The sequence below is a fragment of the Coloeus monedula genome (genome assembly GCF_965178545.1).
Source record: "Coloeus monedula genome assembly, chromosome: 10".
NCBI classification, from domain to species: domain Eukaryota; kingdom Metazoa; phylum Chordata; class Aves; order Passeriformes; family Corvidae; genus Coloeus; species Coloeus monedula.
In genome coordinates, this window is record NC_138790.1 from 1,150,842 (window position 1) to 1,174,174 (window position 23,333).

The following is a 23,333-nucleotide window of genomic DNA, read 5'->3' on the forward strand; positions in this document are numbered from 1 at the left end:
GGCCTTTGTAGTCCCCTTCTCAAAAGCGTGGTGGGGTGGTCCTGGGGAAGGACGTGTCTCATCCAGTGTCCCAGTGGGGTGACTGAGCCCCTCTTTTCTCCCAGGCAGATGCTCTGAGCCATGGCTGGCACTCCGTCCCTGCTCTCCTTCCTTTTCAAAGGACTGGAGCCCACAACCCTTGGTAATCCCTTCCCTATCTTTTGATATGTTACTCATCTTTTGAAGTATAACTGGTCTCCCAGAAACAGGAGTTTGAGGCAGCATCTTTGTCTCAGATAACATCTGAAATTCTTCATCTTGTCTGTGGGTGTCAGTGGATTCTATGCTGAGATCCTTTTCTTGTATTTAAACACGAGAAAATACCAATTTATTTCACAATATCTCTCACAGGGCAGATTTGGATGGTAAAACTGTATTTGTGATGCTCTGGCTGAAATCTTAATTGTGAGAGTATCTTTACTGAGTCTGAGCCAGTCCTATGTGGCAGATGTGTTGTTTTTGAAATATTGGTGGGTGGGTGTGTTACAGTCCATTTTAGAAAAATTGATATAAAAGATAGAATAAGAATATAAAAATGTATATAAAAGATGGAATTTAGAGTAGTGTATATATGAAAAATTTCTGTCAGTCCAGGATTCCTTTTGTGTAGAAAAATACTGCTTTGTCCTTCTTTCTTTGATTTCAGGGTATATGCAGAAGTGAAGTTGGAATGAGCTGGTATTTGGGGTGGACTAGGAAAGAATTAAAGTTTTTCCAGGAGTGCCTGTCTGAAGCTTTACCAGATCTGCTGCATCCTTTGCAGAAAATCTTTGTTTCCTAAGATGTGCTGTTTTTTCCCTGCATCCTGGCTGGAAATACTGATGACCTAGATTTTTATTTTGATTGATGGAACTGTATGAATATCAAGAATGAGAAAATGGGCTGTTGTAAGAGGCTTTGTTTCTGCAGATTGTCTTCAGTTACCATAGTCCTGTTTTTCATATGCTTGAATGAATAACTTGGGCTTGGGGCTTTTTTTCATTGTGTCTTTGTAATTTTAATGAAACCCAACTTCTGAATGAGCTTTGATAAAGGTAAAATGTACCTAAATGCTTCTTGAACTTGAAAATCATGCCAGTCCAGTTTTCATCTTGTAACTTGAGAAAGCTTTAATTACATATTCTGAAAGCATTTAGATGATTAAAATCTCTTTTTTTCCCTTTCTTTCCCATGAATTTTCAGAGAGGTGGTATTTAGAGTTTTCTATGTCCAGACAATAAAGCTTTACCTGGTTAGGAGCTTTTTTATTTTTCTTCTACTGGGAAATCTCAAACCATTTCCTTCTTGTCCAGTACTGCTGCATATGGGTCTATTGATCTTATTTCAAAATGTCAAGTTTCCTGCAGAACTTCTGTTCACATCGTTTCTGTCCTGCTCATGTGGATATTGATAGTGGGTAGGAAGGGGAGAATTGTGAGTACCTGCCACTAAATCCTGAATTTCTGTTCAGGATTTGAAAAGTTGAGATGACTACTGCCTTTTTTACTGTACCTGGTAGTGAACTAAAGTGTTCAAAGCCCATCTCCATACCCACATCTGTGTGGCAGTGTGTGTTTTTACCTTCTGCTTACTGTCTTTGTAGATGAGCAAGGTTAATATAGTAGTTCCCTTCTGTAAACATGAACTCTATATTGTGGCCATGCTTATGCTTGAGAGGTCTTTTCAGGTTTGCTTTGTGTCTCCTTAGGTGCTCCTGTGACCCTTTCCTCTTGCTGTTGTAGAGCTCAGGTTTTCTCCAGTGTGCTCTAAGTGTGTTCTGCAAGGTCAGCACTGATGTCAGGTGTGCAGCTCATGTTGGCAGTGCTTGCACTGCCTCACACAGACACTGCAGGGCATTAAATGCTGTGGTCTCTCAGAGGTTCTCTTCAACGTTTTGCTGTTACTGGCAGAGGAGAAGAACAGAAGTGGCTCTGTAAATTTCTGTGTTTTTGTGACAGCTTCATTTGTCCCAAGGTGGTTGCTGCAACATCATCTTGTGCTCTGCAGTATTTATTTATTTTTTTAAAAGCATTTCTGCGTTGTCATCCTTAGACTGTCATTTGCTTTTCACCTGCTATTAAGCTCAGGACCGCATTGTTCAGATGCAAGACTGATACCTGTTTTTATCCTCTAATTTATTTGCTGGTCGGGGGCTTCTTTGAGAGACATTTTATCATGCTTACATTTAGCTTTGTGCCTTCCAAGTGGCAATCTATCATTTTATGGAGAGCTGTGTAATCCCACCTCAAGGCTGGGTTTGAAAGGAGCATCCTTTCTGACAAGCCTGGCTTACTCAAGGTCCCAACTGTTTCTCATCAGGCTGTTCCTCAGCAGTCAGAGGGTGTCATCCTCTAAGACTTGTAGATTACCATCTTTGTAGTGCACTGAGAGTTCCTGTGCTACGGCTGTTCCTGTCCTTTATGGCCAGCAGGAATTAGTAGACAAGCATTTTCCAACCTCACGTGAGCATTTTATTTCTCAGCACAGTGAAAGAAACATCCTATAGAAATGGCACGTGGTCCTCACACAGTGTGTGTTTTGCATCCAACTTTTTTTATTTTTCCGGTTTGGGTCTGCAATAAGTGTTCCAGGCACACGTTTAGATCGCTGTGTAATAGTGTGCTGTGTTCTCAGCTATGGCTGTTGGAGGGATCATCAGTGCAGTGTTCACACATGCCCACTGCAAAAACTGTGAAATATGAGAGGCAACTTCATGAAGTGGGAAGAGAGGAAATTCCCATCTCTGTTCTAATGGAGCAACAGGTACCCCCCTTCAGACAGTTGTGAAGAGGCTACTTCTGCTTCTTGTTCTTATCTGTTAAACGAACCTTCTGTAACAGTGATGAGCACTTGTTTCCACATTTTGCATCCCAAACAGCTGCATGACATTTTCAGTCTCAGTGGGCACTTCTGAACCTCAGTTTTCTGCAGGAGCTGCTTTGGTTTTGTGCATATTCCCTTGGCCCTGGGGAAACAGAGCAGTCCTTGGAGGGTTGTTCCGTCATAGTTTGCCCCTGTACATTTTTGGTCAGTTCTGTTGTCTCCTAGACAGTACACTGTAGTAAATGCATATCCCGCATGAAACTTGGAGGTGTTGTTGGCTAACAACAAGTGATGTAATTTTCTGAAGCGTTGTTTTTGTGCAGAGTCATTCATGTGTTGAGGGAAGAGGCTCCTCAGTCCCTCATTGGTGCTTTGTGAACTGCAGGATGGGCTCTTTGTGGCTTGGAGCTGGGAAGCTGCAGAATCTGACAGAAATTGGAGCAGGTTTAGGTGGTGCTGGGAGCACTGCTCCATTTGTTGGTTTTTCCCTTTCCAGAGGTGAGCTGTGAAGGAAGGCTTTTCAGAGGGAGAGAAGGAACTGAAAGGCTTAAACATCTGAGAATTAACCAATGCTCTGTGCAGAGGGGCTGTCAGTGCAGTGGTTTTTCTAGTCAGGTGGAAGGATGGTATAGACAGAGGGAAGAGAGGGAGATGCACTTCAATGCAAGTGTGTTCCTGTCACAGAGAAAAGGTACTCACACTTCTGTGCTTTTTTTATAATGCAGGAAAAGGTGCATATGCAGAATAGCTTCTTTTGGACATAAGTTGTTACGTGTTGTAACTCCTGGTCTAATATTTAGAGGTGGGCTAAACTTCAGGCGTACCTATGACATTTGGCCAGCAATTTCACCCTTACAGGGATGTTTAATATTTCAAGCCTTGCAGTTACTGCTCTGAACTCATGAGAGAATGATGGTTATTGACACTGTTTCACTGCTGCCTTTGAGATGGCTGTGAAGCCACTTTTCTCCAAAACCCTCTGTTGATACCACCCTCAGCACGGTGATACTGTTGCTGCGATGATTTCAGGCTTGGAGTCAGATGAGGGAGGAGGAGCAGCCTCTGTCAGACTGGCTTGATGGAGCTGGAGAGAACGGGGCGAGCACTGGTCTCAGGAGTCCTGAGGTGGGACTCAGTAACAGACCTCAGGCTGAGCACAGCTGAACACTACATGGCCATTCAGAGTTTACCTTGCCCTTATTAATCTGTTACACAAAGGCAGTGGCTGCCTGCCTGCAGGGGAGGGCACATGCAGCAGGCAGCTGAGGGAGAAATAGTTCTGCCCTTTGGGGGTGTGGGGGGTGTTGTCAAGACTGAACTCGGAGGTTGGGCCTGAGGGATGTGTGCCACAGAGCCAGCAAGGCTGCTGAGTTTGTGATTCTTCATATTTGGCATTGGGAGTTTTTGGTTCCAAGTTGCCAGTTTGCACTGATTGGAATCAGTATTAAAAAAAGTTGAATTTAGTGGCTTTCCAAGAGAAGCTCATTTTCCATCTGCATATGGAACATTGATGCTAATGCCCTGTGAAGGGTTGGCATTTCTAATAACATGCAAAGGACAGAACTCTCTTTACCAATTAATTTGTGTACCAGATGATTCAGCTGACTTTAGTGTGTATGCTGTGGTGCTGGTGCTGAACTGATAATGTCAATTGTTGAGATGCTGTTCTTTGGGGATTGTAGCAGGAAGGCTAGCTCATTGAATTACTTGCTAAAATATGCTTCAAACAGGCATTATCTGAAATGTCCAGGAACTCCAGAATGTGAGAGTTTATGGGCCTACAGATATTAGGGGATTTCTGTTCTAATGAGAATTTAGTAATGCCCATTTGAAAAAGGGAATTTAGACATGACTAGGCCAGTACAGTATCTTAGCCCTGATGGCTATTTGGAGATAAAAATCAGAGGTTTTGCTTCATATCAGAAGGACTTTAGATTATTATAATCTAATGGGTAGTAGCTATGTTAAATTAATAGGGTCTGGTGATCCTTTGGTGGTTGCTGGCCTAAGGTGCAGTGGACAGTGTCAAACAATATTCCAAGCTCACATCTAGAACAGCCAAGTGCATGCTGCAAGGCCATTTTAAGCTATTTTCCTGTCCTGAATGAAGCTTAAAACTTCTTCATGTGGATCACTTGTCGTGGGCAGCATTCTGTAGATAAAGAGTGGTGGGCTTAAAACGGGACAATGGACTTTAAATAAAAGGGACAGTGAATGAAGAGTAGTGCAGTAAAAATGTAGTGTTACAGGTATCTCTTGGTTTAATGAAATTTCATTTAATTTTAGCTTAAGCTGTGGGATGCACTGCTAAATGCTGAAGTCAGTCCTTCATACTGAGAAGTGAAATATCCTTGGCAGGGAGATAAGAGACATAAAAACCCAAGGTACCACAGTTACCTGTATTTGATATTTTGGGTCATTCATGTGAAGCAGCAGTGGTGGAGCTGCTCTTCTCATGTGGTTTGGCTGTTTCGGGACAGTTGTGAAAGAAGTGTTTTGCTGATCTGTCATCACAGAGCAGGGATTTTCTGAGTGAGGATTTGTGAGAGTTCTGCTGAGCTGCAGCTGTTTTGCCCACACCTCTTTTGGGATAATTCTTTACTGTTAGGACCTAGTGTGGTTAAATAGCAGAGATTGATGCTGAAATTGAAATGCTGGTAGCACGGAGCTCTCTCGAGCTATGGTTTGTGTGGTTTTGTTGGTTTTGTTTTTTTAAAGGTTATGTAATAAAAGTTAGCTAAACTCCCATCCTCCACTGATTTCAAGTCCTTTAAATTTGGGTTACATTGTTTTTAAGGCTGAGTGAGGCAAATTGTCTATCCATTACTGATCTTGTGTAACTTGTAGCACAATATCCAGACTTAGTACAAAGGATGAGGCAATAAAACCTACTTGGGAGAGGTGGGAGAAGCAGCAGCTCCCTTTTGTCAGTCCAGGTAGAGACTGCAAAGGAACTTGAGTTGAAACTGCAGCCAAAGACATGGAGACCTGACGTTGTTAAGCTTGATCAGAAGGGCAGCACGTGATGTAAACTCCGATGTGGAAGTGAAGGTTTGGTATGAGTGGTTTCTGCAGTCTGTCACACACAGCGAGAGGAGCACTGGAAAACAGGATAAATTCAGGCTAGGAGCAAGCTATCAATATCTAACTACAGGTATGGGTCACTGAAACACTTCCCTTTCTGTTTGGTAGACTTTCTTTGGCAGGAAAACTTACGGTAAGTTGTCTCTCCAGAGAGGATACTTGAGATAGGAGTTCAAGCATTCTCAGTGGCATTGTGATATGGAGGAGTTGGGCTAAATGATCACTTTTAGCGTTATGTGTGTTAAATTCTCCTGTTCTGTGGTGCTGTAGTTATAGCCAGGTGCTATTTTTCTACAGCACTTTGATTTTATGCACTGAGACTACAAAATTAAGATGGAGAACAGCCATGGATTGAGGAGCTTTTGTTTAAATATTGTTTGTTTAGTTTGCACGGTGTGTTGACTGTGTCACAGTTTCCAAGTGTTAAAATTCAAAGGAGTTGAGTAACGCTGTCTTGATGTGCTGCTTTGTTCTCTCCTGTAAAATCATCTTTTTCATTGCATCAACTGATATTTTTGAATGGGATTAGAAATCTTGAAACTTTGCTTCCCAACTTGATGATTAACCTTAAAAATAAGCTGATTTAGGACTTCTGTGGTTTGCTTGAGTTGGCAGGAGTTTGTAACATTTTATTCACTTGATTGGACCAGGAATCATGTTAGTACACTCTGCTTACTAAAGGAGTAGAAAACAGCTTCAAGCCATCTTAGTATCCATCTTAGAAATTAATTCTGTGGCAGTATGGATGGACATATTTTAGCATGCAAAACTGGTCATTAATTCCTGATGTTATTTTGCATCTGTCTACAAAAATGGGAGAGGGGAGGGAAGGGAGCAGGAGGAGGAGACAAAAGCTGTAGGAAGCATAATTGTCCAAACTTAGCTCCTCCTCAGTGGGCTTCTGGCTGTAGTGCAGCCAGTGCAGGTTCCATTTGCTTCTATGATCCTGAAACTTAGAAACTCTCCTGGAGTTGGAGCAGCTGGTTTTTGTCTGAGCTGTGTCCCTGTATCAGCTGCCAGTACCTCAGCTTTTTAGAAGGTTGTCTTTTGAGTTTTTGAAACCTTTGAGAGTGCTGCTTTGCATCACTCTATTGTTGGTGACTTTGGGCAGCCCCTGGTAGATAAATCTCCAGTCCTGATAGTGCTTTGTGTTGGGAGCTTCCTCTGGCTGTGTAACTGGCTCAGAAGCTCTGGGAACTGTTTCATACTAAAAGTGAAAGCGTTGGCTGGAGGTGCCCAGGGCTACTTTTCCTTCTGTGATTGTTCAGCTCATGTTTGATACCCTCCACTGTCTAGGAACCCCTGAGATATGGCTCCTTGCTGTTTTCAAAAGCCGTAAGATGAGGAAATGTCATGTAGGCTGTTTATTTCCTCTTCTTCTGTGGAGTTCCTGTGGCTGCTTCCTCAAGTCACTCTGGTTTGTTTCAAGATCTTTTGTATTGCTTTGGTGGAAGGTGACGTAGGAAAGCGCCCGGGCTTCCTAACAGAATTCTACAGTTTGTTCTGTTTGTGCTTGATTTACTGTATTTAAAGATGGAGGTAGAACCAAATTGCCCCGTGGGTGTCCTTGTATCCATGCTGCTTTCTCAGGGTTTCTTTTGCAGGAGAGATGCAGGTATGGGGGCTCACTGGGGATGCTGTGAAAGTTGCTTCTTTCTCAGCTGGAACCTGAGCTCACTCTTCTGTTGCATTGGGATTTTATCCTGTGGAAGGAGTCCCGAACTTAGAACTGACCTCATGAAGATGTTGAACTTCAGTAACTTCTGTGTAGGATGAAGGTCAGCGCCTCAGCTTCTTTCTGCAATAGTAATTTTCATTGACTGCTAATTTTCTCAGGGTGTAGACATTTAATAATATTTTTTTATTGGTTAAGAATCATTGAAACTGGTCTTTTGCTCACAAACTGTTATATTTAATATTGCTTCTTGCTTATCTGAAGTGGCTATATCTGGTGCCTTTAAGTAATTACACATTAAGTATCAGAATAAAACCAGAACTTCATACAAAGGTGGCAGATTAGTTCCTCTTGTAACTCTTCTCAAGCTGTATTTAGATGGAAATTAGATTTTTCTTTAGTTTAATGCACTCCTAAAATATTTTAAACACTCATGCTGTGTTCATATACTAGCATGCATTGCACTTTATTTATAGCTAATTAATTGAACTGATTGCTTTTGGGTTGCAATGTTCCAAAACATTGCTAGAGCTGATAAACATCACCTGATAATTTTTTTCTGCTTTTCTCAAGTTTGTAGGAAGAAAATCAGTCTTGCTGCTCTTCTAGTCTCTAGGCTGTTTCATAACTTAAAGCTGAGTGGTCACAGGGTTGAACTGATAAAATGGTATTTTTATTTCTTAAGAAGCAATAAGAGATTGAAAAAGCTGGTTTAGCACTTCAGGAAGCAATATTCCCAAGCACTTAGCTAGGATCTCGGCAGTATTTTATTGTTGGCAGCCTGTGTTACTCCTCCTTGCAGGTTTTTTTAATGTAAATTACTTAATTGCACTATAGTAAATGTCAGCATAAGTATCAGGTTTTGAATCTATACATTAAATTGATTGTAATTCAAGTTATTTTGTTAAATAATTCGGAATTTAGTCTGAATCTAAACGATAAGATTTAATATTGAGGATATTAAAAAAAACCAAACCAAAAACCCATCCAACCTCGAATGCATCTTAAGGGCTCTGTTTTATGGAGCTTCAGATTTGTTCTTTTGGCTCTCCACAGTTGCAGTTCTGAGCTGAGAAACTCAGTAGTGCTGAGGTGTTCTGGGTGCAGGTGCCCAGTCTGAGTTTCTCTTGGGAGGCTGCTCTGGCTGTGCTGGTGCCTGGCAGCAGGCTCATAACCTTCTGGAGAGCTTGGAGCTGGGAATTGGAAAGGCTGCATCTCCCTCTGGATCATGGTCCTGTCAAAGGTTAGGCCTGGAGTCACCACAGATGAGTTGTTCTTCTGAAGTTCTCATCTCCCTGTAACTGCATTGTTCCTGCTGTTCCCTCCTTCCTCATGCCAAGGACTCCTTTGCACAGAGGAAATGGGAGCAGGGTGCCTGACATTTGGAAATAAAGTGGGTGTTAGTTTTGGACTCAGTTTCTGAAGTTTGTTACCTCTTGTACAAGACAGTGATCTTTGCTGCTTTTTTTTTCCTTGGATGAATCTCATGATGTCTTGGATCTGAAATCAGTCAAGCTTGAACTCGTTGGAGGGGGTGTTCTCAAATAAGGGAGTCGCCCTCAGTTGTTCCAAGGTTTATGATTCACCAGGGACCTGGTAGTCTAGAGCAGCATATGATAGTTCCTTACTTCCTAAGGAATTAGGCTTCCTTATCAGGAAAACCTCTGTAAAATGTCATATGGAATGACATAATTATTTTTCATAGTACACAAAAGAAGTCTACTACTATTCAACATTGAAATATGGTATTTGAAGGGTGTTCTTGCTTTCCATAGCCACAACTTCCTGTGTACTGAATAGGGTCACTTCTGCAGGTGGCAGCTTGGAAGAGAAGCGTGGCAGGGAACTTGGGAATGCCATAATGCACACAGACATGGGGACCTTGGAGTCCTGTCTCTGACAGGTTTTGGTCACCTTACCAATATGAAGGTATTTGACTTGCCTGCAAGTTGAAGTTGGTCAAATGTATATGTGTTGGATTTGTCAGAAATTTCAAGCTTGTGCTGTTTCTTACCTGTCTGACATAACTTTTCTGAGGAACTTTATGAACATGGGATGGAGAAATTAATCTGAATCACTTACAGATCAGGACTGTGCCCTCACTAACCCTCTCCACTTGAGTGTTATGGAACTTGGCCATGCTCCTGACACTTGTGAAAGGGTCTCTAAATCAAATTCTAATAGGCAGTACTTATTAGATGGTTATAAGGTTAACAAACCATTCTGTTATGGGATTGGGCCAGGAGTCACAAAAGTTGGGTAGTGTTTGTTTTCGGTTTTGTTTCGTTTTTTTTTTTTTTTTTTTTTTTAACACAAAATATGGTGTAAAATCACCTGAGCAGAGCATGAAAACATCACCAAAATCTGTTTGTTAATTTTCAGAGTGCTTGATTAGTGCCTCCTCTTTAGCTCCCTGAGATGCCTTTGCAGATTGTGGATACGGTGCAGCTTTTCCCATGGCTCTGGTGCCTCAGGGTGGCAGGGAGAGGCAGCCTCTTCAGGAGTCCTGGAGTGGCCTGAACACTTTAGTACCTGAGCTTAACACATCTGTTGATGCAGTTTTCATTATTGCTCTGAGACATCTGACCATTGCTTCTGCCACTGTTTTGGACTGACTCTTGTATTTCACAAACTTTTAAAAATGACCTTTACTGTGAAGGGTTCAGCATAGAAACCACTGAAATACTGTTTCTGATTTTAGTCACATCTTCAACTCCATTTGTGGAATTTTCAGGGACTTCCAGCTTAGCCTGTCTCCTGACCTTGCTCTTTCTCCTCTACCTCCTGCCTTGTGGTGTGAAGTTACACAGCTTAGGGAGACACAACGGGAAGGTGCAGCATGTCCCACTGATGCTGAGCTGCCTGGAGTTGTGCTGGGCTGGCAGTTGCTGTTCAGTGATGGCTTCTTGGCAGGGGGGTTCCTGACTCTGCTGGATTCAGGTGTACACAGAACTGCAGCTGAGCTGCTTTTAGTGCTGCTCCCGTGCCAGAGCTCTGAGATCACAGCCAGACTTGGAGCTAGTTTGGAATTCCTTGAGCACCCTTGTGTATGCAAGGGAGAGCATGTGGAGAAATTCAGGGAGAACAGGCAATTAGCTTTTGCTAATTGAGCTTTATGAAGGTCCTGTTTGTGCCAGTGAGGTGTTGCCTGCCTTGGCTAAGAAATTTTTTACAACTCTAGTGGAGGGAGTTGTTAAACTTGGGGCACTCTGGACAGCTGCCTGGTGCAGTGAAATCTTTTTCAGAGGGCACCAAAGGACTGTGTGGTGTTCCTGCTGGCCAGGGCAGGTCTTACAGGATGGGGATGCTCTATGGTTCTTAAAAATTGCAGATAGCCACTGGGAGAGATGGAGAGGCAAGAAAGTGTGCTCACTTAAAGCAACCACCGATGCTCCCAAATTATTTGAATAAATTATATGCATAGTGATTAACTTAATCAGTTTTGCTGCTAACACTATAATTAATCTAGTTTTGGTTTTTTGTTGATAAAGAATTACCTGAAGTTGATCTCTCTTCGTTCTTTGCTCTTAAAGGCCCCAACAACTAGAAAGCTTCCTAGAAATGAATCATCTTGCTTTTCTGAAACCAGTTCTAAGTTGCAAGCTTGCTTTCAGATTTTCTGGATGTTCACGTATGCTCAGTGTGCTCATTCGAAGAGAAAAAATGAGCAGGTGATGATCGTTTTTAGGATGCAGTAGCAATTTTCTGAACAAGGATGCAAACTACAGGTTTTCATAGGAATTCTTAGTGTGCACAACCATGTCTGCTTTCCAAAGTGCTTCCCATGATCTGGTACTGCAGTATGAATGCCTGTATGTACTATGTACAGTATGAATGCCTGTGTGTAGCCTTGCAGTGACTCTCAGGCAGGAAAATGCTCTGGTTTCCACTTTATTCCTGAGATTTTGATGTACAGATGTTTAGGTGTCCTGCTGAAATACATGAAAGGAAGCCTGGGGTGAAGAGGAGAGTGAAAGCCTGGTCCCTGGAGACTGGTGATAGTTCCTTGTTCCTTTTTCTTAGCTTGCCTTTTCCTGCACCCAGTATTCAGTTCATACTTTAAATTACCACTATTTGACTTCCCAACCAACAGTGGGGGTTTTAAATTGTTTTAGAAGTCTAGTGACTATATGGGCACAAAGAACCAGTATATCTAGTTTTTCTCAGTAATAAGACTTCTTGGTGTCTGGTGTGCATGTGAGATAGTTTGGGTTTTTGCTTACTTGCAGGAGCTGGGATGTAGTGGAATCCCAGAGCTCTGGGGTATGTTCCTGTGGGCTGAGGAGACTGTGCCCTGAAGCACTGCCCAGTCTATAGCTGCAGCATGGACATGTGGAAAACTGCTTGATAAGCCTCATGGAAATAGTAAATTCTATAGATAAGCCCTCAGTACCTCAGCATAATTTACCAGGGTTTGTTTTTCTTTCTGGATTTACAGAGATATGAAAAATGCTGTAATTGGAAACAACAAACAAAAAGCCAACTTGATTGTTTTGGGAGCAGTTCCAAGGTATGTCCTTTGCTACTCTCCTTTTCACTGATTCACAACAGGTCTGGAATAATGATCCTTGGATCACAGGCACTTTTTTGTTTTAACTTTGATTGTAGTTGACTGAATACTTTCTTTAATGTAACCGAGAGAGATTTGAAGTATCTGTTAAACTCATGTATTACAGAACAGGCTGTTGAGTAATGCTTTTCATTTAGAATTTCATAGAATTCTCTAAAGTAGTCTTGGTGTTTTTATTGAACTTTACCAGCTCAGGAATAAAATCTATTTTTTTGACATTGATATTAATGATGGATGAAAGTGGTTGTATCTTAATCCTGTTCTTCAGCCAATTGCCTGGTGAGTTCATAACTGAAAATGTGTAAGGTTATGTTAAAGATTTGATTTAAAATATTGAAAAACATCTGAGATAATTTGCTTGTCTGCTCCACTTGCTTCAGAGGATTAAAAACCGTTGATCATACTTTATTGTGCCTTGCTGCTTCAGCTGATGTTAACATTTTCTGGACCCTGATTCCACTAGTACAAATTGAACAGGTAACTTTAGCTCCTAGACTGCTCACTCCAGCTTTCATTTCCCCCCTCTTCTCCTCCAGCTTTCTTACAGCCTCACTTTGCAGCATTGGAGAAGGAAAACCTTGAGCACTGCAATGCTTGTGCTGGCAGTGTGGCACACACCTGTATCTTTTTGCTTAAATGGCAACCAGGTCCCAAACTATCCTGCTTGAGAGCTGCTGCTGCCTTGTCAAAAATGCCTTTTATTTGCAGAGAGTATCTTCTCACTGACAGACTGAGTTTGTGCCAAGGCCAGCCCTTGAAATTCTCTAGGGATTAGCAGTGGGGCTACCCCCTGTCCAAAACCTGCTGGATTATCTTCCCTTTTGACCAGATGCAAACAGGTGAAGAGAAGATTTCACAGGAGATGAAAAGATGAAAGTGGGCATTTGTTGAAGATGATGTGAAATTTATGGAATTTCTATCAGCAACAGGCCTTAAGGGGTTTTTGCAAGTCCTGCTGATTCTTGTGGTTCCCATTTTAAAAGCTACAGAAGATCTTCGCCTTCCAAATCTAGAATCTGCCTGTTCTTATGTTTTGTAGGGCTTCTGTTCCCTCAGTTATCCTGCTTTCTGCTGCTGCTTGTTCTGTGCCCAGTAATGAAAATTCAAAAATGTTTTTTTCTTCATTGTTGTTAATGCCTTCTGGGTGCCCAGGTAAATTATACAGTTATTCTACAGCTGCAGATAAGTGACTGGACCTGGGAAATGTTAAAAGATGAACTATCACACTTGTCCTCACTTCAGGACAAGTTATTCACAAATGACAGGAAATCTCTTCAGAGATCTTCAGAAAAGGCTCTTCAAATACATTGGGTTATTGTGACCAAAGATGATTCTCTGTAGCTATAACCTGACATCCTCTATCCCCAGGTGCCTTTCTGAAGGCTTTACGATTTCCTCAAGGTGTTGCAGACTGACTTAACTAGATTATAGACTGTTTGGATTAGAGAACTCCTTTGGTTGTTCTCTGTCAAGGGGGTGGGAATCTGTTGGCTCTTTTGATGTGCCTTCTAATGGGTGAAGCTGGTGGAGTACAGGGACCTGTGGAATTCCAATCTGCTAAGCCAGGCCTCTCCCTCAGCGAGGAGAGGAATAACCAACCTGGCATTCTTTGGTTTAAGTCTTCAAGAACAGTTTTCTTTTCACAGAGTTCAGTTGCAGCCTCCCACGGGAAGTTGGTTCTCTTCTCTAATGGGAATTGTTAGAGTTCTGCTGCTGCTTTGTCCTGTGGTTCAGCTTGTTTGCTCATTTCTTGCTTCTCTTCCCCGAGTATTCCTCCATCTAGCTTTCAGAAAATACTCTTTAGACCCAAGGAACCCCTTCAGACCTGTCACTTAGTGGAAAAGAAAACAGTATATTCACATATTAGAACAGACTCGTATAGGGTTTGGAAACAAGTCTAGGAAGTATCTTCTGTTTGAAATGGGGCCAAATACTACTGGAATGTATGCAAAAGCGCTATTATTTTAAAATACTGCAAAGAAATGCAAAGTCCTTTGAAGATCTCCCTACAAAGGAAGCAGCTGCTGTGGAAGAATGGTGGATCCCTGTCGCTTCTGGGCCAGTGGCCTCCTGAGTCTGTGAGCTGGCTGTTGAGTGGGGTCATCTTTGGAAAGGGGCATGTATCAATACCTTAAATGAATTTTTTTGGGGTCCTTTAATATTCAGTCTGACCCGTGGTCACCTCAGGTCTGCTCGTTCTGAAGATGGTGCTAGGAAAAACAAAGTTGATTGAAGAAAGCTTGTGGAATTGCCATGTCTGGAATTTAAAACTAGGAGGTGTTAAAACTGTATGAATGTGTGCACAGACTTGGCCCTGGATGTTCAGAATGGAAATAGCCAGCTTGTGTGTGGATTTTGTTTCCTAAGAAATGATTTTCTATATCTCTTCCTAGAATCATAAAATTTCCATTCTCATGGAATGCTGGCCTTGGGCCCCTGTCAGGACTGCAGAAATGTTACTTTTTGAAATTCTTGCTTTTTAGTAGCAGTCCCAGAAAACAGAATTTTTAAAGTTTAGAGGGGAAAAGTTGTTTTAAGGCCAAGTTCTTTCAGTGGCAGACCAACTTAAAGCTAAAACACCATTGCCAAAAATAGTTACCTGCTTGTACTGTCCTTCAGCTTTTTTTTCCTTCTACCTTTGCTTTAGTGCTAGCAGAGACCAAGAAATCCCCAGTAAATGTTGGTGTGCCCCTTTACTCAGCAGTTTTATAAGAACAAATACTGCAGCTTTTGTGTCTATCACCATGTCAGACACCTCTTCAGAGTCCAAGTTCAATATTTAATGCTTTTTGTCAGTTCCTCTTAACAGCCTAAATCTCGGAAATGATTGAATCATCAGTTCAAATGTAAATTGTTCTTTTCTAAGTTCATCCAGTAGCAATCTGCAGTGCTGCTGGCTCCCAATCCTCTGAACTGTAAATGGCTCACAGAGGTGGAATTGGAAAAGAAAACCCTTCAGTGAAAGGAGCACGAGGAAGTTCCTGATGAGTCAGTGTTGGAGGTCTGTGGGGCAGCTTTGGTACCCGGAGAGATGCAGCATTGCTGGTTTGCCATCCAGGCACCAACGGGGCCTTTCAGTCCTGGGACAGTTTCCTTCCTTCTTTCATGTGGGATGGCAGAGCATGGGCAAGGCAATGTTCAATCCCAGTGAGCAGAGCATAGTTCTGTCTTCCTGTTTGTTGTAGTTCCTTGTTGAAGCTCTGATCTGTGCGATTTTGACAAAAACCTTACCTGAATTAAGTTATTGCTGATCTAATTATTGCTGAGAGTTCAATATTAAAGTCTAATCCACTTCATTAAGAGCTTCAGTTATTCCTTTGCTCCAAAATTAATACAGTTTTAAAATCAAATCTTAATCCCAACCACCCAGGGCCTTTAACAAAACCACTAAATCATTCTTGTCACTTACTGAAAATGATTTTCTAACTTCCAGCTGATTGTTCCCCTGTCACATAAAGTCAATTATTTGGAGTGGTGAGGTGGTAGTGTACTTCTTCCCAAAGCTTTCTCTGTGTAGGTGCACCTCAAAGAATTTTATGCAGTTAATTTTAACCTCTCCCTATCATTTATTAGTGATTCTGTTTAACTGTTGGGTTTTTTAATGTTTTTAATTTCTTTGGAGCACATTTTAAAGGCCATGTAGAACAGCTAAAGGACTTTTTTACATTCCATCATTTGAATTTTGAGTTCTGCACAGACTGTTAGGTTGCCTATGGAAGTAAAAAAAGAATTTTTGCGGTTTTGAATTGTTTCTAGGGCTGTGAACACACCAACATGAAATTTTTTTATTTTGATTTATTGTTAAACGTAATCAAATTCCTTCAGGCAGTGTTCCTTTGGAGTTTGCCAAAAGAATAAAAGATTGCTGCTTTGATAGCTGTAACGTGGTAAAAAAGATGAGAATGGAAATGCTTTTGGTGGCTCTGCCCCTGGCAGTGCAGGTAAAGGTGCAGTGAGAGGCCAGGTTGGTGTAACAGAGCTCTTCTCACAGAAGCACCCTCTGTGCTTCTGACCACGTCCTACCTCCACTTTGTGTGTTGTGTTTGACTGCACAGAGACTGCCTCAGCTCAATAGTCACACAAAAGTAGCTCTCACAAAAAGCACGTCTTGTTCTGTGGAGTTAGAAACTAGACAGACAAGCAGAGGATGGGGAGAGCAGGACTTGCCCTACAGCAGTGGAGAAATGTGCCTTGAAGTGCTGGGGGGCTGCTGGGGTGACAGTGCCGTGGATGCCCACCACGGGGAGCTGGAAAATCAGCCAGGACAGTCACTTCAAATGGTTCAGTGTCTGGGCCTGCCTCAGAGCAAGGCCAGTGACCTGAGCATCTGTCAGAACTCCTCGTGGCTCCTCTGTGCCCACCTGGCTGCCCTGGTGCCTGCAGGAGCTGAGGCCTGGCCTCTGCTGGTGGTGTTAATAAATGTGCTGTTATCAGGTCTGCACATCTTCTGGGACCTTCATCATCCCTGGCACGTTCCCAGCTTGGTTCCAGGAACTCCATGCACTTGGACACAGTACTGTGAGGTCTGTCATGCACATTAGGGAGTGTTTAGTCCAAACTTCTTGGATGTCCTTACAAGGCCAGGCCGCAGTTGTTTCCTGGTGCCTTGTTCTGTTCTTTGTGCAGTTTGCATTGGGATTTTCTGTCATGCTTTCCATAGGGCAGGGATCTGTGCCCAGGTGCTGTGGTTTGCTGTCTTGGGGGAAGGAGTTTCACCTGCCGTGCTGGTGTTTTCCAAGGCTTGCTTTGCTCTAGGGTGGTGAAAGAGGTGGGGAGCAGAGGCTCTCACAGCCCTCCTGTGGTTGTCCTTTGCTTTTCTTCAAATTAGGTCAGGAGTCAGGACCTGATTGCATAATTAGACATCTCTTAATGAGGAATAACCCTCTCCACAAGGATGATGTATGTAACTGGAACAAGGTATTCTTCTAACCCAGCTGTGGAGTACAGGTGAGTCAAGGCAAACATTTGCAGTCAGCAGAATTGTATGAGAGCTGCTGTTTAAAAGCTGTACAACCCCATATCTCTGAAGTGCCTGTTCTGATAGCAAAGAGGGAGTTGTTAATACAAGATGTACTTCTAATGCTACCTTTTCTGTTGTGTATTTTTATTAGAATTTTAAGTTTCAAGTTTAAAAACATCATGTAGAAGGTAGCTTTATGGTACCTGGTGTTCCTTGTACTTAAGGAGCTGGAAGCGTCAAATCTGTACAAAATTACTCAAAAATGTATTCTTGACGTCCTCTTTCATGTGCAGATGCTGGATATTGGCTGGTGATCTCAAACTCAGTGAGACTGTAGTGTAGTCTTTTTGGTATACAATGGAGAATTTCAAACTACAGGAGAATGGGAAGTAGAAACAGCTTGATTGTTGGTATCCTCAGCCAAAAAGCTTTCAGAATTGGTTTGTCTAAATGAGCAGTAGTTGTTCAGATGGCAGTCATAGGCTGGCTGATGTTCTAATTCGGCAGGAATTTCTGGAAGACTTAGAATAAAGTCTGAATGTGTTTTATCAAAGTAAATGGAATGAACAGTCCGGTGGTGGACTTAGGAATAAGACATCAGTCTTGACCAAAGTGATAAGATGGTTGAAGCAAGACTAGGTGAAGATGCTGCTTTATGTAACGCCTATTAACCATACTTTTTGTGAAAGCAAAAGGCTTTTATCATCTCAAAAATAGTCTTAAAATGAACTAGTGTAATTCACTGTGTAAGTTAGAAAGCTCTGAGTATGGTTTGTTTAAATTTATCTCTGGTTTCAGGGGCTGTGTGTTGATCCCACATATTCTGGTATAAATGGCTGCAGAGAATGGATGTATTTATATTTTGCTGAGTGGGTCATGGAATGGTCTTAGGGGGAAACATTGGAATAAATTCAGCTCAGACTGGAGCTCTGACAGTGCTGATGCACTGGGAGGGAGGGTTTTGATCTACTAACCAAGAGGAGAGGCTGTGCTGCAGGCACCTCAGTAGCCTTCAGGTCACTCTAGAAGGGGGTGTGTGAGCACCTCGAGGGAGCTGGGAGCACCAGGGTAGGAAGCAGGACAGGAATCTGTGGGGAGGTATTCCTGCAGTAAGCGGGGCTGCATGGGGAGGAGCCGGGGCTGTTTTCAAATGAAACATCGTTAGAGAGGAGGGTGAGGCAAAACTTGATTGTAGTCATGAAAAATGTAGAGCTTCAAATCCAGACCTCTTGCAGCTCAGTAGATACTGAAGCTCTCCAAAGGTGGATTTAGTTACGTGAGCAGGAATCAGGCTGGATGCAGGTTATGTGGTGTATATAGAACAGCTCATGGAATATTAATGTCACTGAGGATGTCTAAGCATTAGGATAAATTACTAGAGCTGTAAGCTGAGACTCCTTGTTTTACTCCTTAGGGAAAAGCTTTCTGTGCAGCCAACTTCCCTACTTACACACTGCATACTGCTCAGCTTGGCTCTTCTAAAAAACTACTTGCACCATGTGAAATATTTCAGAAGCAGTTATCTTTGCTTTGTAGGGCTTATTAGGGCATAGAGTCAGCCCAGGTCCCTTGGGTCCAGCCTCTGGAGATTTGGAATTACCATTGCCTCCAGAAGGGAAACTGGCATCTCACTTCAGGATAAATTTCTGTGACTAACAAGTCATAAAAATCACTCATTTTTGAATCTTCCTGTGTAAATCTATAGCTATTTAGTTTGTCACTTCAGATATTATTGTACAGAAATTATTCTGAATGCTTTTAGTATTATACTTAGTTGTGTCTTTGGGAATTTCTGTGGAAAGTGATTGCTTCCTGTTATGTCTGAAAAGTAGTGCTTTTTAGCACTGGAAAGAACAGATTGAAAAAAAAAAAAAAAAAAAAGTTTGTTGTCCTGCCTTGTTTGAGCTATTCTCAATACATTGATTCCATTCACAGTATGGGGTTGGCTCTCACAGGGACTTGAGCATGTTCAGAGGTGCCCTCTGTGCCTGCAGTGACTTTTTATTCCATATTCTGTTAGCCAGCACGGGTAACTCGCCTCAGCAGTGCCTTCATCTGTATGTTCATCACAGGGGTTTCCAGGGCAGAGCTTTTGGGCCTTCTTGCAATGGACTGGAGTACAAGCATCTTCCAAGGTAGAATAAAACCTGTAAGAATCGTGGTAATTCCACAAATAGTGTATTCATCCCCTTTGCAAGGGGACTGGTAATAAATGTTCAGATAATCATGACTCAATTAAAGCTCTTACTCATTAACATACTTCAATGAAAGGTGTCTTAAGCTTCACAGCCCTCAAACTGCTACCCTGGGCTCTTTCTCCATGTGCCTGCTCATGGGCCTTGAGGAAGTGCTGAGTTTCATCTCCTCGCCAGGTGTTTTAGGAGCCTGAGAGATGTTTGTGACAACTTGTAAATGGGATGGAGTGTGAAAGAGGGAATTTCTCTTCTTTTTATCTGTGAGGTTGGTGCTCAGACTGGATTGGGGAGGTCTAAATCGTGCACATCTGTGTTACGGTGTGGAGCTCTGGTGCATCACACCCATCTCAGTCATCGTCAAAGGAAAGGGAAATCTGAGCTGTGTCTCTTCCTTGCTGAGCTGCTGTAGTTTCCTTTTGTTCAGCAGCTGCTTCCCCTGGAAGTTTTCTGCTTTAAAATAATCCCTGGTTTTCCCGGGTGTACATTGTGCCTCTTGCTGACCTTATTTCTGTTTCTTCTTGGAGTCCATTGAAGTGTCTCTCTGGATGGGTTTGCTGTCTTTCCTCATTTGGATATGACTTCCTGGGTATCATTCCTGACATCTGAGAAAAAGGCCTTAATCACTTAATTGCCCTTAGAAGGGCAGGGACAAATGGCAGAAGTTGTATTTTCTATAAACAAAAGAGGAAAATACCTGAAGAAGCCTTGTAGAAGCTTGAAAGAAGTCCAAATACTGCATTTTAAAACCTTGGAAAATGGTGGTGAAGATCTTTTGAGATCTTTCCATCAGCTTTATTTCATTTCCTGTTTGTTGTAATGAGAAGGACCACAGGCTGAAGAGTGTCAACAAGGACATTATTACCCTTTTGCTGTTTTAGAAGTCTTTTCTGTGTATCTGTGCTTTTGTTTTTCCCTGAAGCACACAAAAGTGTGTTGTGGTGGTTCTAGCAGAGCATTGTTCCAGTATTTCTGCTGGTTTGGAATCCAAAGGCTGGCTGCTAAGGGATAGGGCTGGAGATCAGGGATCCCGGTTACGCAGAGACTCTGTGTTCTTAGAACATGTGGACTATGAACACGTACCTTATTTTTAAGTTTCCAAAATCCAAATGATAATCTTCCCTTCTGTCCCCTGCATATAAATGCCATTTTCCTACCTTTTTATTCTGATGGTATTAATGTAAGGGAGGAATGCATTGCATCTTTGCTGAATTTGTCTAGGCTAGAGCCTGGGAACAGCAAACCAGTCCAGGATGTTCCCATGGACAATAGAAGGATGTGTATCTTTGTCTTTAATGTTTAACAGTACTTTATTAATTAACAGTTTTCTCTTTAGTGACTATATGGATTCTCCTCACTTGAAACTTTTTCTAGTTTTATAGTTTCTTGTGGAACTACTTAATTTTCAATGTTACTTGGTGTCAGTTCTGTCTTTTAAGGACAGAAATAGAAAATATTACAGTATGCATGTCTAGCTCTGTGGAACACCTGATCTGAACCTCAGACTTATTTTAAAGATATGGAAAAGGATATTATTAGTATCTCAGAAACTTATTGTATGTAAAGTGGGAACTTAAATTTTGATCTTCACTAATTATAAAGTTTAAGTAAGGCTTTCTATTTTAAGCATGTTAGACTTTAGATTGTAGTCGGCGTGTTTAATTTTTGCTCTTTAACAGAAGTAGAGCTGTAACATTTGTTCCACGTGTTAATGGGAAAGAAAATAGCAATTACTTTCCTTGGAAGAGAATAGCCTTCAGAATTTCATGTGCTTTTGAATTTTTAAAAAATCCTTTTGGGGAAAAAAGTCTTTTTAGGACATGATATTGAGGGGCTGGAGCGTGTCCAGGGCAGGGAACGGAGCTGGGAAGGGGCTGGAGCCCCAGGAGTGGCTGAGGGAGCTGGGAAAGGGGCTCAGCCTGGAGCAAAGGAGGCTCAGGGGGGACCTTGTGGCTCTGCACAAGTCCCTGACAGGAGGGGGCAGCTGGGGGGGTCGGGCTGTGCTCCCAGGGAACAGGGACAGGAGGAGAGGGAACGGCCTCAGGCTGGGCCAGGAAGATTCAGGCTGGATACTAGAAAAATTCCTCCCAGAAAGGCTTGCCCAGCCCTGGCACAGCTGCCCGGGCCACTGGTGGAGCCCCCAGCCCTGCAGGGATTTAAAAGCCGTGTGGATGTGGTGCCTGGGGACATGGGTCAGTGGTGGCCTTGGCAGTGCTGGGTTAATGGTTGGACTTGATGATCTGAAAGGGCTTTTCCTACTTCAGTGATTCGGTGACTGAACATTTCTGCATACAAGGAGCAGGTTATTTGTTGAAGGCCTTGATAATCAGAGGAGGCCATTGGGGTAGTCTATACAGGGAAGACACAGAGCAGGTCTTCAGGATTTTCTAGTGAAAACAGAAGGAAGTACTCCTGCATTTCTGAATTTCTAAATTGACCTCTAGGTTATTGAAAGCTATTTTAAAAAAGGTTGTTGCTACTGACATTTTTTAATTAGTAACTAGATCAATATTTACCAACACAAACAGCAGAGGAGTCAACCAGAGTTAGAACAGTAGATGAGATTGTGCTTTCCACATAGGAGCTCAATAGCCTCTTCTTTTCCAGGATGAATTTTAGCCAGGATCTCTCAGTGCATTTGTACATTACCACAGAAGCTTTTGTTTCCTGTCCTTACCTGATCTAGAGGGCAGAGAAAAAAACCATCTGTCTGTAAAGAGGTAATAGTAGTGCAAAGTTACGATTCCACAGGATTGAGGGAGTGCTATTTTTCCTTAGTGATTGTAGTGGGTTGAAACCCACTTAAAACCACGACAGTGATGATTTTGTATCCACTGATTATGTATTTTGCTTCTTGATACTGTAGAAAGAATCCATATTGATTGGGACCCAAACTACACCATTGGCAAGATGTGCATTAGGCTCGAAGTGATCCTGTTTAGCCCCAGTTCAGCTGCCTTTCTTCATGTAAAACTTTCCTGGGCTTGCTTTGTGTGTGCAATCATTTCTCAGTGTTCAAAACTCAGAGTGCTCTCAACCCTCCCCATGCTTGTGCTTGGTGATGGAATTATTTTGCAGTTGTGACCCAGAAGAAATCACTGCCAAAGATAAGCATCCCCACAGCGGTGATCTGGTGTTAGGGTTCCCTTTCCCATCAGCCTCAAACTGCAGATGCGTTTCCTTTAACTGAAGTTTGGCGTCTCCCTGTTATCCTGAAAGCCCCATCCTGGATATCAGTACTGTGACAGTACCTTTTAAAGAAAAAGCAGTGGGGCATTTTTCTACACTAAGTAAAAGTTGTGTAGGAACACACAGTGTGAAAAGATTGTGAATGAAGTGTTCCTCTACTCTTTTGCTCAGTCTTAATCTTTCTATAAAGGATTTCATCCTCTTTACATAGCAGGATTCAGATTATTTTCTTTCAGACTTAAATTTTCCATCTGAATTTTCCTCTAAAGATACTTTTGTTTGCAGGTTGCTGTATTTGCTCCAGCAAGAGACCTCAAGCACGGAGCTGAGAACGGAATGTGCAGTGGTCCTGGGCAGCCTTGCCATGGGGACAGAGAACAATGTCAAATCCCTCCTAGACTGCCATATTATCCCAGCCTTATTGCAAGGTACTCCACTCTTAATGGATCTGTGTTAGTAAATGTTCCTAAAGTACTGAAACAAACAAGCATCATGAGACTGAATGGTTGGTTTGCCCATATTTATAGGATTGCTATCGCCAGATTTGAAGTTTATTGAAGCTTGCCTGCGATGTCTCCGTACCATTTTCATCAGCCCTGTAACTCCAGAGGATCTGCTGTACACAGTAAGTTGTAAGCAGATTATTATGTCTTTTTAAAGGCTATAGAGAGGGTGGGAGTGAAAAATCTTGTTGTCTGGAGTAGTAACAAGGCCTTGTCTGAGCAACAGGGTTGGCACTTCTCGCCTACCTTTAAGGTGTCTGGCACCCCTGACATTTATGGCTTGTTTGATATGAGCTGGTCACCAAGGTAGCCCACTGAT

The 23,333-nt window shown here is 42.3% G+C and overlaps 1 protein-coding gene across 3 annotated transcripts in view; it reads left to right on the forward strand.

The window, feature by feature from the left end:
- The window catches only part of ARMC8 (armadillo repeat containing 8), a 64,016-nt gene that overhangs the window by 3,145 nt on the left and 37,538 nt on the right, over positions 1-23,333 (forward strand). For 2 of the 3 annotated variants that reach the window (XM_082287709.1, XM_082287711.1), the window contains exons 3-5: positions 12,039-12,110; positions 22,797-22,939; positions 23,039-23,136. In XM_082287709.1, the coding sequence (XP_082143835.1) occupies positions 12,039-12,110; positions 22,797-22,939; positions 23,039-23,136 (313 nt within the window). The remainder of the gene's footprint in view (positions 1-12,038; positions 12,111-22,796; positions 22,940-23,038; positions 23,137-23,333) is intronic. The other variant, XM_082287710.1, reaches the window with a different exon arrangement.